Source organism: Pseudoliparis swirei, chromosome 23 (assembly GCF_029220125.1).
Source record: "Pseudoliparis swirei isolate HS2019 ecotype Mariana Trench chromosome 23, NWPU_hadal_v1, whole genome shotgun sequence".
NCBI lineage: Eukaryota > Metazoa > Chordata > Actinopteri > Perciformes > Liparidae > Pseudoliparis > Pseudoliparis swirei.
This window is the reverse complement of record NC_079410.1, coordinates 8341429-8354608: the sequence shown is the minus strand read 5'-3', so window position 1 is coordinate 8354608 and position 13180 is coordinate 8341429. Positions and strand designations below refer to the sequence as shown.

Sequence of the window (13180 nt, the reverse complement as noted above, 5' to 3'; positions counted from 1 at the left end):
TTGGTCTTGGGGATAAGTGGGAGGAATGAACACATGACAGTCAAAGAATAAGTGAGCAAATCTAAAGTAGGAGTAACTGGTTCAAATAAGATATATTCTTACACACACAAAAAAAAGGTTCCACGAAGTGGGAGATTTAACCTGCATACTGATAATTATGGGGGTGTGAAGCTCATCTGCATACATACATGTATGTTGGTATGGAGCTCATCTGCATACATACATGTATGTGGGTGTGGAGCTATACTTTTAGCCATATATTTAGTTTAGACTACAAATCATGTTATTTGATTTATCTGTATGATCTAAAGACTATTTGTCATATGTTATATTGTTGAATGTTATATTCATATTTGAAATAATGCTTTCATAAGGGAATTATTTATATTAAGCTGATGAGGATCAGCTGGTATTCGAGGACGAGGCGGTATACCGAGAAATGATGGAAATGGAATGGAATCAACGTTTCCAGAGTTATTATTTCGAGTGTGCGTGCGTGTGTGCGTACTCAGTCTATTCATGAGTTTCTTTATTAAGCCCTTAAGACAGCCGGGTCCATGTGAGGAGAGCTCATACGATCCTTTGTCTCTCATGTCCACCATCTGATATTTATCACTGTAATTAGGCGCTCTGCTGGGGAGGGGGGATGTGGATGTGTGGGTCGATTTCTATCTGATGAATGGACATAATCTAGTGTTTTCTATTCATTTCCTATGAAGGTCACTTTTGATCAGGAGCACCAGGAGTCTTACAAAGTTGACTAAACCACAAAAGAATTAAATGGAAGTGGTGATCAGCAATTATATAAGTTCAACTGCCTAGTGTGGATGATATATTGAGGCCTTGGTATGTCAAACACAATATTAGGGATCATACGTTTAAAAAATAGTTGCTTATCATTATTGGATTAATAGAAGTCAGTTTGAATCAGTCCCATGTGAGCTGAACGTTGTCCAGCAGCTTGTACGTTTGAGCACGCTTGGGAGTGTGACAGAAAAGTTAAAAGAGCTCCGGTCTTCCAGTGAAGAATAGGATGAAGGAATACAAGTTTACATGAATTTCATTCTTAAATCAAAGAATCCTTCCTGCTGTTTAATAATGAACCAACAAACCAATTAACAAAACAGTGAGTGGTTATTGAAATGATATTGAAAGATAGCACAGTTGTTGTGGAGAAACTGGCTGTCAATTTAAATAAGCCTAAACACGTTAAACGTTAAAGATGCTCCAGTGAAGAAAATCTCATCATACTGTCGAGTTGATTATGATCCCTGAAAATATGAACACTGGGTAACGTACATCGCTGCAAGTATGATGGTCCATTTGAGCACAGGACGGTGAGTGTCTCAACCGTCAATAAATGTCCTGGACCATTCACCACAGATATACATGAGCACAACATATTATCTGCTTAATATCTTAATGGAGATCCTTAACATCCTCTAAATCCAGGTGATGTGTGGAAGTGGCTGTTAGCCTGGGAGGTTCCGACAGATGACGGAGACACGACGTAGCCGAGGCACTTTCTGTCCATTGAACACAGACTCTTCGTCTCTCAGGATTTGGTGAGTGAAGTTGTATCTTGCTTGGTCCCTACGTGGGTGTGATGAGAAGATGATTAATACACATCACTGCACATCTTCTAGTTACTTATCCTGCAGTGAATAATACAACTACAGTACACTCCATGACAAAATGTGTGCAGCATATACTGAACCTCAGAATGTAGAGGGAAAGTCGGGGCAGCAGCAGGTCCATCCATTCACCGGTGGCATCCTCCTTCACCAAGCGCATGATACTGTCTGACAGGAGACTCAACCCGGCGATGGTGCTCCCACAGAACTTTGATAACAGAGAGAATGACAGTAAGAGCACAGTAAAGACCACACAAAAGGTATTCCCCATGGTCGTGCTGAGGATATTGTCCATGTTAGAAACTAACATGTTCTTTAGAGGCAGAGAAGAAGAAAAAAGAGGAACCTACCTTGACACTGTCGATGTGTGGCTTGATGTAGCCCGTCTTGTCCAGATCTAGAACGTGCACAGGCCCGAGGAGTGGACCGCCCTCAGTAAACGCTGCAGATCGGACACGATTCATGACCTCCTCACACGCCGCCCCCCACCTGGCACGCTCGGTCTCCCGGTACCCGTGAATAGCCTCGAGGAGGGGGAGTGTGCGCAGCACAAAAGAATTCAGTGTCACTGACATTTAATTCAGTTCAATTCAGTTTATTTTGTAAAGCCCATTCTCACAAATTACAAATTTGCCTCAGAGTGCTTTACAATCTGTACATATAGAGAAAACAGAAAACATTAGAAAACATTCATGCTATAAGTCATTGAATTTCGAAATAGTTGAAATGATTGTCGCCTGTGGGTGTTGCTGGATGTCACCTAAAGCCAGTGGAAACGTTTGCATACGTTTACTATATGTATATGTTTTAATATAAATATATAGCGTATATGGTATGCATGTGTTTGCATTTTTGCTCAACATCTGATGATGCGACATATGCTCATGTTATCATGTGTTATTGCGCCACATCAAAGCCTGTACTGTCGAAAGTTACTTTTTGTTTGTTGTTCATAAAAACGAACCAAAAAACTTGACCCGGAAACGGAAAGAGAAAGAAAGTACAGGTGACCCACAGGGATACGAGCGGGTGAGTGGGTGGAGTGGCTGCAATGTGGTGACTGTTCCTTTAACTAGCTCACTTGTAGAAGTGATGACACGTTGTAGCTAGCTGTTACCGTTACGAAATGGTCTTAATTAATCATAAAATATGCAACAGGTGTGTGTTAAAGAATATATATTATAGTTTAGCATAGCTTAGTATTGTTTGCATATAGATTATGTGTAAGATGGAAAACACTGAATGGAAGTTAAAACCTCCAGCGGAGCACTCTGGTGTCTGAGCTGATCTAAAGAAAGATAACAGTGACACCTAAGGAATGTTGATGTAAACCCCCCTTCTGCACTGCACTCATCAAAGAAGATGACTAGAGAAAGAGCTCATTGTATTCATTGTTTAGAAAGAGCAATCACAGTCCTTACCTCATCGGGAGGATAGATAACAAGGGTCCAGATGGGGCCATTTATTCTCCTTCTTAGACACTTTAAACCCTCACTGTCTCTCCTCACTGACCCCCCCTTCACCGATCCCCCTCACACGCACACACTCACACGTGGGAAGAAGCCCCCCCCCCCGGTGTGTGGACGACCTTCGGAGAAGATCCAGGCCTCATCCCTGAAGAGATAAGGCCCGAAGGAAGTCTTCTTACAAGAGAGGGTCTATTAAATCAACTATCTCCTCTTCCCCCACCTTTTCACAACATGTGGAGCTTCTCCGCAGACGAGAAGAACCAATGAAGGAGCGGCAGAGGCGGGAGCTGGCAACAAGAACCAATGAGAAGACACCGCCCCCTTTGCTCCTGTCCAATCAGAACTGTTCCTTTCGGCTATTTAAAATGGCCGCTCACACTGAGACGGCGTCTTTTCCTCCGGGGCTGAGGGCCACTGGTCAGAGCTCTGGAGAAGGGTCCAAATGCATGATGTCTACTTGTATCCTGATTTCTGAATAAAACGCTAATAGATATAACGTAGAAGTCTACCGCTCTTTCTTCCAGTGAGTCCTGTCTAGGTGGTGTGTCGCTGTCCAAAACCAACAAATGGTAGCAGAGGATGGTTGTGAAACCCGGTCCAGAAGACCTGAGGAGGACGAGCACGAGAGACCCCAGGACGGACCACTGCGTTCAAGGCCCACTCCAAGAACCCTGATCAAAACACCGGTGTACAAAATAAGGTAGGACTGAACCTATTCATTTAAATCAGTCAGATTGAATACTCTAAATTTGATCAGGAGTATTGGAAGTGAGTATTGAAACTGCATAATTTTTGACTTGAGTTAAAATAGAATAAAGCGTAAAAAGGGAAATCACGATACAGTTTGACAGAAAGACGAGGTGGCCTCGCACGTAGAAGACTCTAAAGAGAGCCGGTGCGGCACCGAAGACGAGGTGGCCTCGCACGTAGAAGACTCTGCAGAAGAGCCGTGTGGCACAAGACGAGGTGGCCTCGTGAGAAGACTCTGCAAGAGAGCCGGTGCGGCACAAGACGAGGTGGCCTCGCACGTAGAAGACTCTGCAGAAGAGCCGGTGGCAATCAAGACAGGTGGCCTACGTAGAAGACTCTGCAAGAGAGCCGGTGCGGCACCGAAGACGGGGCGGCCTCGCATCAGAACACGTGTATGCATAAACTGTGAATGAATGTTGAATACCGGTGGTGAATAAGTGTTGTCAAAGTGGGATCAACAGAGCAGAGTCGAAACCTCACGGTGTCAACGCAAGCTCTAGCCTGTTGAATTGCACGAGTGATAAATAAGGATTTATTGTTTTGAAAGGCACGCTGCCGAGTAAAGAACACATTGTATGGCGATTATGTACTACGTTTAAAAGCAGTTACGAGTTTGAGATTGAGGAGGATACGGAGAAACAAAGAGGTAACTCCGCTTAAACAAGAGCAGAAAACGTAAACACAGGCGGAGGAGACGAGCGGCTGCGCGTCTCCGCGCACGCGCCTTCACAGACAGAGCGGCCCCTCCCCTATCCACTTAGCTGCGCGCGCCGTTTTACACCCTCGAGGCACACAAAGCAGAGAGCAGAATAACAGAGCAAGAACAAGGACGGAAGAATTCCTTCAAGATTGAAGATTTCGCATGAAGATAACTATTAATTGATAGTGTGTGACCATCATTTTCCTTTCTGAAACATAGTTTTTAATAAATACGTATTTTGACAATACTAACAGAAAACGGACATTTGTAGACACCCAGATAAATATAAAAGAACACAACAACAACAATTAGACCCCTTATCTTGTTAGCAGCCCCCTTCCTCCCGTTTACCCTCCCCAACCCACACGGTCCCCAAAGATGAATCCCCAGCCGTTGAATAACGGGTGGTACGGACAGACTGACGACACACGACACCATGACGACTCCAACTATGTACCTGGCAGAGGAGGCAGGACAATAGGCCCATACAATTGTTTCATATGTGAGGAGCCAGGGCACTTTGCCAGAGACTGTAAGAGGCCTAGAGGTAACTATTACGGAAGAGGTGGCAGAGGAAGAGGAACAGGCCCACACAATTGCTACAACTGTGATGAGCCAGGGCACTCTGCCAAGAACTGTAAGAGGCCAAAAGGTAACTATTATGGAAGAGGTGGCAGAGGAAAAGGAGGAAGAGGAAGATACAGAGGAGGAAGTTATGGAGGACCTGGAGGTTATAGAGGACCCCAGGGAACCCCTGTTCAACAACAGCAACAGACTCCCCCTCAACAGCCCCCCCCTCTGCAGCAGACTGCAGCACAACCACAATACATCATAGTCTGTATCCAGCCCCTCCTCCAAATCCATAAGCACTGATCTATCAACAGCCACAGCAAGCCACGTTTGCACCGCTTCAAGCTTAGTTCCCTCAAACCTTATGTCCCGCAACAGGTGGGTCAGCAGCCCATAAATGGGGCCCCATAACAGAGAGATAATATGCATAAAAGAAGCCCGTTCAGAAATAAGAGGAGTAACTACTGGGGCAACGGAGGCTTTAGACGAGCATTAATAATTTTTAATTATAGTCAGGCTGGACATTGGGCTAATTTTTGTCCTTATCCACCATAGGGTTAAGCAGTCTCAGTCAGAACCACTTCAGTACTCTCATAATGTCTAACCCCGCCATAACAAGCACCCAACACATAGCCACAGCCACAAGGCAACAGGGATCCATGGCACCAGGCCCGGACCAGAGACACAAAATTAGGCGTGCCCAGATCCAACAGCTGACAGCGAACTGTACTCACTGAACAGAAGTGTGCCACACCCACTCGCCACCCAATGATTCAACTGGAGACTAAAGAGACACTGAACAGGAAGCAAAGCGTCCGGTGGGACAGAGTAGATGATGATGACATCACACCTCTGCATGACAACAGCCAGCAGTGGAGACTTTGGTTCAAAATCCTGCATCCCTACTCGCCACCAGGGGACCAAAGACATTGTGCCCTTAACTGCACCTTGATACAAGATGAGATCTGAGATCCTGAGGGACTGCCTGCAACACGAGATTGAGGTTCATGAAGACCCAACTGTGGAGGCTTGGAGATCTATGCACTGAACAAGGAGTAGCAGCGGCCGGTGAATGAACACCAGAGTTGCAGATTGAATGCAGTCGTTGACACCGCAGCTCCACATCACAGTGTTTGTCCAGAGTGGAGGCACAGAGAAGAACAATGGTGAAAGCAGAAGTGGAGGCTACGGACTGGGTGCACAAACAAAATGAACACTTTCATTACTCCACATTTGAGAACATGTAAAGAACTGCACACACATCGGAGGTCCAGTTAATATTAGAGACACATGCTTAGACACACACATAGGAGAGAGAACACTGATCATGGGGACACTGACAACATGCTAAACTTATTTCCAGACACTTTTAGGACTAAAGGGTGAACTGATGTGTGACTGATTCTGATAGCTCCCGTAGAGGTAGAGTTAAAACTACGTACGATTCCAATTTAATCATCACCAGCATCCCTTAAGGATGGAACAGACTAGATATATTTTTAAATCATAGAATGGTTGTTATAGGCAGGTGTACTGGAGAGGACGAGGGCGCCCTGGAATACAGTAATTAATTAATCTCCTAAACTTGGAAAACGGGCCTTGATTTGGGGCCAATAAATAAATGTGTAACCCGTTCTTTAATAATTAGGCCGACTTATTATGACATTCCTTACCCAAGCACAATGATGACGCTGTGAGTTCAGACAAGACATGGTTCTCCTGCATTGATTTGACAAACGCAAGCATTTTTTATTTTATTTCTCTCCTTTCTTCTAGAAATTGACTGTTTTGATTGTAGTGTCAGTGTTGAAAATATAGGGTTGGGTTTACTATTGATTTCTGATAAACAATAGTGGTTATTATTACAGTAATGCCATTAGGCTTACGAGTAATTGATTTCCCATCACTATTTCAGTACTGAGTTTTTATTTGTTTATCTTTTTGTTTTTGTTTTTTGATTGACAGTTTTAGAGAATAGTGTTGGGTTTACTGTTTTTTTCTTGGGAAAAGACAGTGGTTATTATTACAGTAATGCCGTTAGGCGTACGAGTAATTGATTTCTCATCACCATTTCAAAAACTGAGGTTTATTTTTATTTTAGTCAGTTTCAAAGGATAGTTTTGGGTTTACTGTTTTTTGGAAAAATAGTGGTTATTATTACAGTCGTCCGTTGGACGTCTGAATGTCGATTTCTCATGAGCTGTTAAGAAACTGACACCTATTTATGCGACGTGCTAAAGTTTTATTTTATTTCTCTCTTTTCTTCGAGAGGTTGACTGTTTATTAAGATTATTATTATTGAAAAGGACGGATTTAGGAATTCCATCCTATTTCAAAAGAGGGATAGAAGCACACAACAATCTATGTTGAGGACAGACTATTAAGAGGAGGGCCAGACAAGTACAGACTAATAGATCAGATATCAGTAGGTTTAGAATCAGGGACCCCAGAGAATCATAAAAATAATTTTTTGAAATCATAATATGCTTGATAAATGAAAAGATGTAATCTTATTTGTGTTCCTTCCATAGTTGTGGTGATAGTAGATGGGGTTCAACGTCGACTGATTCGAAGAAGAGCCGCCACTCCTGTACACATAACTTGCGAGTGTTTGATCACACCCCATATAGTGCACACATGCACACACTCAAGGTACAGAGTTACGAGACGCATCAGGTCCGACAACGGAACACATTTTAATAACAAACTGCTGGGGAAAGTTGATATGCACTGGGCATAACCTACAAGGGCCCCCCGCAAACCACTATAGGAACAGCTGGAAGGCAGACAAACTGTTCTAATGGTCATGGGACTGACCCTTGCCATTATCGTAGGATTAGTCATGTGAGGTTTAGAGAAGAACCTGCCAAAAAGACATTATAATAGAAAAGATTAGGGAGAATATTGTTATTAATGTATGTTGCCTGAGAGTGACTGTATGTTAATATTATAGATTGAAGCCAGTTGAATTACATGAAGGAAAAGAAAGGTTGGAAAGAAAGGAGACAGAAAGGAGACAAGAAGGAGACAGAGAGAGAGACAAATGAGAGAAGAATTAGACAGAAAAGAGAGAGAAATCGCAAGAAAAGAAGACTCTTATTGTGAAAATACTTGGTTAAGCGACTTGACCGGAAGTCAAACCAACACCTACAAGAAGTTGAGAAATATTTCTAGAGAGCACATTCACACGGAGCAGTCTATTGCCCAATCACAGGTGATAGTCGCGAGAGCTAATCAACAATTGAAGCAATTGAGACAATGATGGCTAAATTATCCTCAAAGGAGGGAGAACATTTCTCTCCCATGAGTTATTGACATGAAGACCCATGCGGGGTCTACAAAGAGTTAGGAGACAGTCCTAGACTTGACATATTTCAGAGAATATTCTGGGGAAAAAAATAATAACTGACCAGATCTAAGTTTTTCTCCAAATAGGTTGCTGAAGCCCAATAGGAGCCAGCTGATGAGTCATCAGTGGAACCAGGTGACTGGGTAAGACTCGAGGTTCACATGGGAAGTGGACTGAGCCCAGGTGGACAGGGTGTTTTGAAGTCATAGGACTTCACAGCGCCCTCCAGGTGAGAGGCTTCACCAAGAGAGGAGCACCGTATAACACATTGTACATTTGCAGATCAGCCGGCCGAAGAATCACAACCAGCCGCTGAATAGTTGCCTCATCAGGGTAATTCTGACTAACAGATGTGAGGTCACTTCCACACATTTCTGCCTAAGCGCAGGAGCGAGAGTTAGGACTGCAACATAGGAAGATGGGTGCAGACAACATTGACTCTCACTGCTCACCGTCTCCTGTCATTAATGGCACCTCGATGTGCAAATGTTTTGTTTTTCCCCATAAGCTGGTTTAGGGTTCGAGCACGAGAGAGGAGGGTGCTGGACGAATACCTGCCTGCTATCAGATCCTAGTAGGATTTGAATTTTTCTATGCCCTAGTCAAGGGCCACAGATAGGATCAATTACATTTATTCATAACCAGTAAAGATAAATAAAGTTAGATTGGATTGGATAAGTAATTGAGACTCTGTTGGACGACGGATGGCCATTTAATAGATGATTCCTCCCACACGGGGTGAGAAGCTGTTCCTCCGACTCAGTTAAAGATTGCGAATTCAAGCCTAGAAAGTATTAGATACTTATTAAATATAGAAATTAAAATACAATTTTTCATAGTCAAGTGTCACATTCTGTATAGAGCCGGCCTAGTGGCTGTTGTGTTGTGTTTTCTCATTCTACGTGAAGTGACTTAGAATAACAAAGACAGGACGTTTATGATGAAAATGATTTTAATGCGGACAATAACAAAGACGAGACTCTTATTTTGAAAATACTTGGTTAGTGACTTGACCGGAAGTGACGTTTTGACCGTGGGTTAGTGACATTTGACCCCTCCATTGTTCTAGCGGAACTTTGAACTAATCACTAGGTGTTAAAGCCTGGACTCACCTTTGAGTGAGGATTGGCTGATTTTGAGTCTAAGACTCTGGGGATTAGAGATAGCGGGGTCTCATCAACAGATATCTCAACGCCGGAAGGCTGAGGAAGCAGAGACTGAGGAGCCAATGAAGAGCACGCTCTACCACCCACGATGCTGCACATGGGAGTCATGTCGAATCCAGGGCCCATGCGACACCAGCGGAAGAAGAACAACAAGCCTGGCCAGGACGATCCAGACGAAATCAAGTTCGAGACCACCGGATAAAAGACCCCATCGACAGCAGAGGAGCAGAGGAGCAGAGGACCAGAGGAGCAGAGGAGCAGAGGACCAGAGGACCAGAAGGACTTCCAGGACCCAGACCAGGATGAAGCAGATGGATTGCAGCGGGGACCGGATCGTCAACTGGTTATCAGGATGCCAACCTGCTACTCACCAGCCGCTAGGATGCAAGACCCCCCCCTGCCTGACCACTCTCAATTTCACCTCTTTCCTTCAACACCTGCACACTACAGATTTAACGCACAAAGACCTACTGACTTCCCTAGGATGGAAGATCTAAGAGGGTGGATCGGAGTACCACATGACAGAAACCACGCCCCTATTCCCATCCCTAACAGAGAGAGACACTCTCCCCGAGAAATAGGTATTTTACAGGTCTTATGGGACCTTAATCTAGGCAACGAAAGATTATATTTCAGGAGACTTATTCACATCAAATGGCAGAGCTAAGACAGGACGAGGAGGCCAGGCCATGACAAGATCTGGCATCAAGAGGGAAATAAATATTCCCAGAGGAAGGGTTCACATCCAGCGGATGTGAAAAGAGGGATTGTTAAAGAATATATATTATAGTTTAGCATAGCTTAGTATTGTTTGCATATAGATTATGTGTAAGATGGAAAACACTGAATGGAAGTTAAAACCTCCAGCGGAGCACTCTGGTGTCTGAGCTGATCTAAAGAAAGATAACAGTGACACCTAAGGAATGTTGATGTAAACCCCCCTTCTGCACTGCACTCATCAAAGAAGATGACTAGAGAAAGAGCTCATTGTATTCATTGTTTAGAAAGAGCAATCACAGTCCTTACCTCATCGGGAGGATAGATAACAAGGGTCCAGATGGGGCCATTTATTCTCCTTCTTAGACACTTTAAACCCTCACTGTCTCTCCTCACTGACCCCCCCCTTCACCGATCCCCCTCACACGCACACACTCACACGTGGGAAGAAGCCCCCCCCCGGTGTGTGGACGACCTTCGGAGAAGATCCAGGCCTCATCCCTGAAGAGATAAGGCCCGAAGGAAGTCTTCTTACAAGAGAGGGTCTATTAAATCAACTATCTCCTCTTCCCCCACCTTTTCACAACATGTGGAGCTTCTCCGCAGACGAGAAGAACCAATGAAGGAGCGGCAGAGGCGGGAGCTGGCAACAAGAACCAATGAGAAGACACCGCCCCCTTTGCTCCTGTCCAATCAGAACTGTTCCTTTCGGCTATTTAAAATGGCCGCTCACACTGAGACGGCGTCTTTTCCTCCGGGGCTGAGGGCCACTGGTCAGAGCTCTGGAGAAGGGTCCAAATGCATGATGTCTACTTGTATCCTGATTTCTGAATAAAACGCTAATAGATATAACGTAGAAGTCTACCGCTCTTTCTTCCAGTGAGTCCTGTCTAGGTGGTGTGTCGCTGTCCAAAACCAACATGTGCAGTGATATGATATAATCTCTATGAAATGTGTGTCGAGCCGTTTTTAATCGTAATGAGAGCATAACTTACATTGTCCCAGTGGTCGAACTCGTAGCGTTTCTTCTTCAGGCCCGGCTCCAGCTCTCGCAGGAGAGCCTCTTCCTCCTCCTCGGTGATGAAGCCCGTCCTCACCTCCACCTGTGAGCCGAGTCTCTGCACGAGCTCCCGGCTTGACCCGACAACGAGAGCCTCATCTCGGAGAGGTGACAGGCCGCCGCTGCCGGCACAGGAGCTCCGGCAGCGCTGCTGGCTGGTGCGAAGGGCTGGTTTGTGGATTTGTTTTAACACTGTGAGCAACAGTTTCATTATTTTGTCTTTAATAGTATCCGTCAAACTCGCTACACCGTCCTATGTACCTCGAGCTGTGCTGGGGTTTCGTTGACAGAAGTCAAGCGACTAGCTTACGTGAGACGCCATGTTGAAAGCGCAATGCATTATGGGGGGTGTAGTCTACCAGCAGTTCAGCGCGTCTGTCGTGAGATATTTATCTGCCCAATGTGCGAATAGGAAATAGAAACGTTAGAAAGCGTTTTAAAAAGTTTCAGATACACACACACACACACACACACAACATTCACACACACACAGACCCACACCATTCTCAAATACTATACTTTATGATGTTTGATTAAAAGAAAGTGTTTCCCAGAAATATATTCATAATAGAAGTTTTTTTAAATATATATCAACTAAATGGGTTTTACTGTGGCACCTTGGGAAGGTGACATACAGTCTCATACATGTCTCTGATATAACCTTTTTATATTGAAGATGTATATTTTCCTTCAATATATTTTATTATTGAATACATTTATACTATGACTTGGTTTGGTTTGTTCAGAAATAATTGAAATTTGTTAATTCTTCAGAATTCATAAAGTTTCGTATATTTATTCATTATCACATATTGGTAATATCATATGATAAAGAGCCTATGTAGGCCAGAGAAGCAGATAGCAATGGACAGAGATGAGACATTTTAATTACCACCAATAACTGTGAAACATATTGTTGACAAACTGCTTGAATTATATGTGTTTTTCATATTATTTTCATATGCACGATTCCAGATCTGTATGCATTGCCAGTCTGAAAAATAAAATGAAAAGTTTACGAATTGAAACCTTTTTTCTTGCTATCTTGATTTTATAGTTTTCGGATGTGTGATGAGGTGACAAGGGACTGCAGATGATGCCGTTCTCTCCTGTGGCCACTGGGGGGCAGTAAAGACACATTATTGTTAACACTCAGGTCCCTTGTCCACTCCACACATGTGCCAACATCTGGTGAAAACCTTAAGAGATGAACATTCAGAGAGAAATTGGTGTTTCAAATGTGTCTTTCGCCATGTGAATGCAGCTCGACAAAAGAGTGACATAAGTCCTGACCCCAGGGCCAACACATGTCCATTTGCTGCCTGTTGTCCCCGCTCCCTGACCCTTACCTGTCGAACGGTATTATCCAACAGCACAAAAGCAAAAAAAGAATAGAAAACATAAATTGCAGAATGATTTTTTAAAAAATTCTTTATGTCCCTTGGCCCACAAACTCAAAGATGCTGAACCTATTTGAAATAGTTGAATGGTTGAAAAATAAATGGAGTATCAAAATAAAGAGAAGCGAGCTCTGAGAGTAGATAAAGTGATGTCTTCATCCTCACAAGAGATTCCCCACAAAAAAAAAACACTGGCCTATTTACTACCAAGGACAGGTTATCTCTCTCTCTTTCTCTTGTCTGCTCCCTCTTTTGCTTTGTTTCAAGGCGAACACTTTGTGAGTGAAGTATCAGTATACAAAGAAATATCTCCGTGGACCTTAAAGCTGATGTTTAATTTGTGTATCGGATAGATCGGATCGAAG

At 43.7% G+C, this 13180-nt stretch overlaps 1 protein-coding gene across 1 annotated transcript; it reads right to left on the bottom strand.

The window, feature by feature from the left end:
- Nucleotides 1-1054: 1054 nt before the first annotated feature.
- Nucleotides 1055-12021, bottom strand: alkbh7 (alkB homolog 7). Its single transcript, XM_056407071.1, has 4 exons — nt 11351-12021; nt 1985-2158; nt 1718-1842; nt 1055-1593 (listed from the first exon to the last, which is right to left on the bottom strand). Exons 1-4 carry the CDS (start codon nt 11624-11626, stop codon nt 1473-1475), a joined length of 696 nt encoding a protein of 231 aa, XP_056263046.1. The 5' UTR covers nt 11627-12021; the 3' UTR covers nt 1055-1472.
- Nucleotides 12022-13180: the final 1159 nt, after the last annotated feature.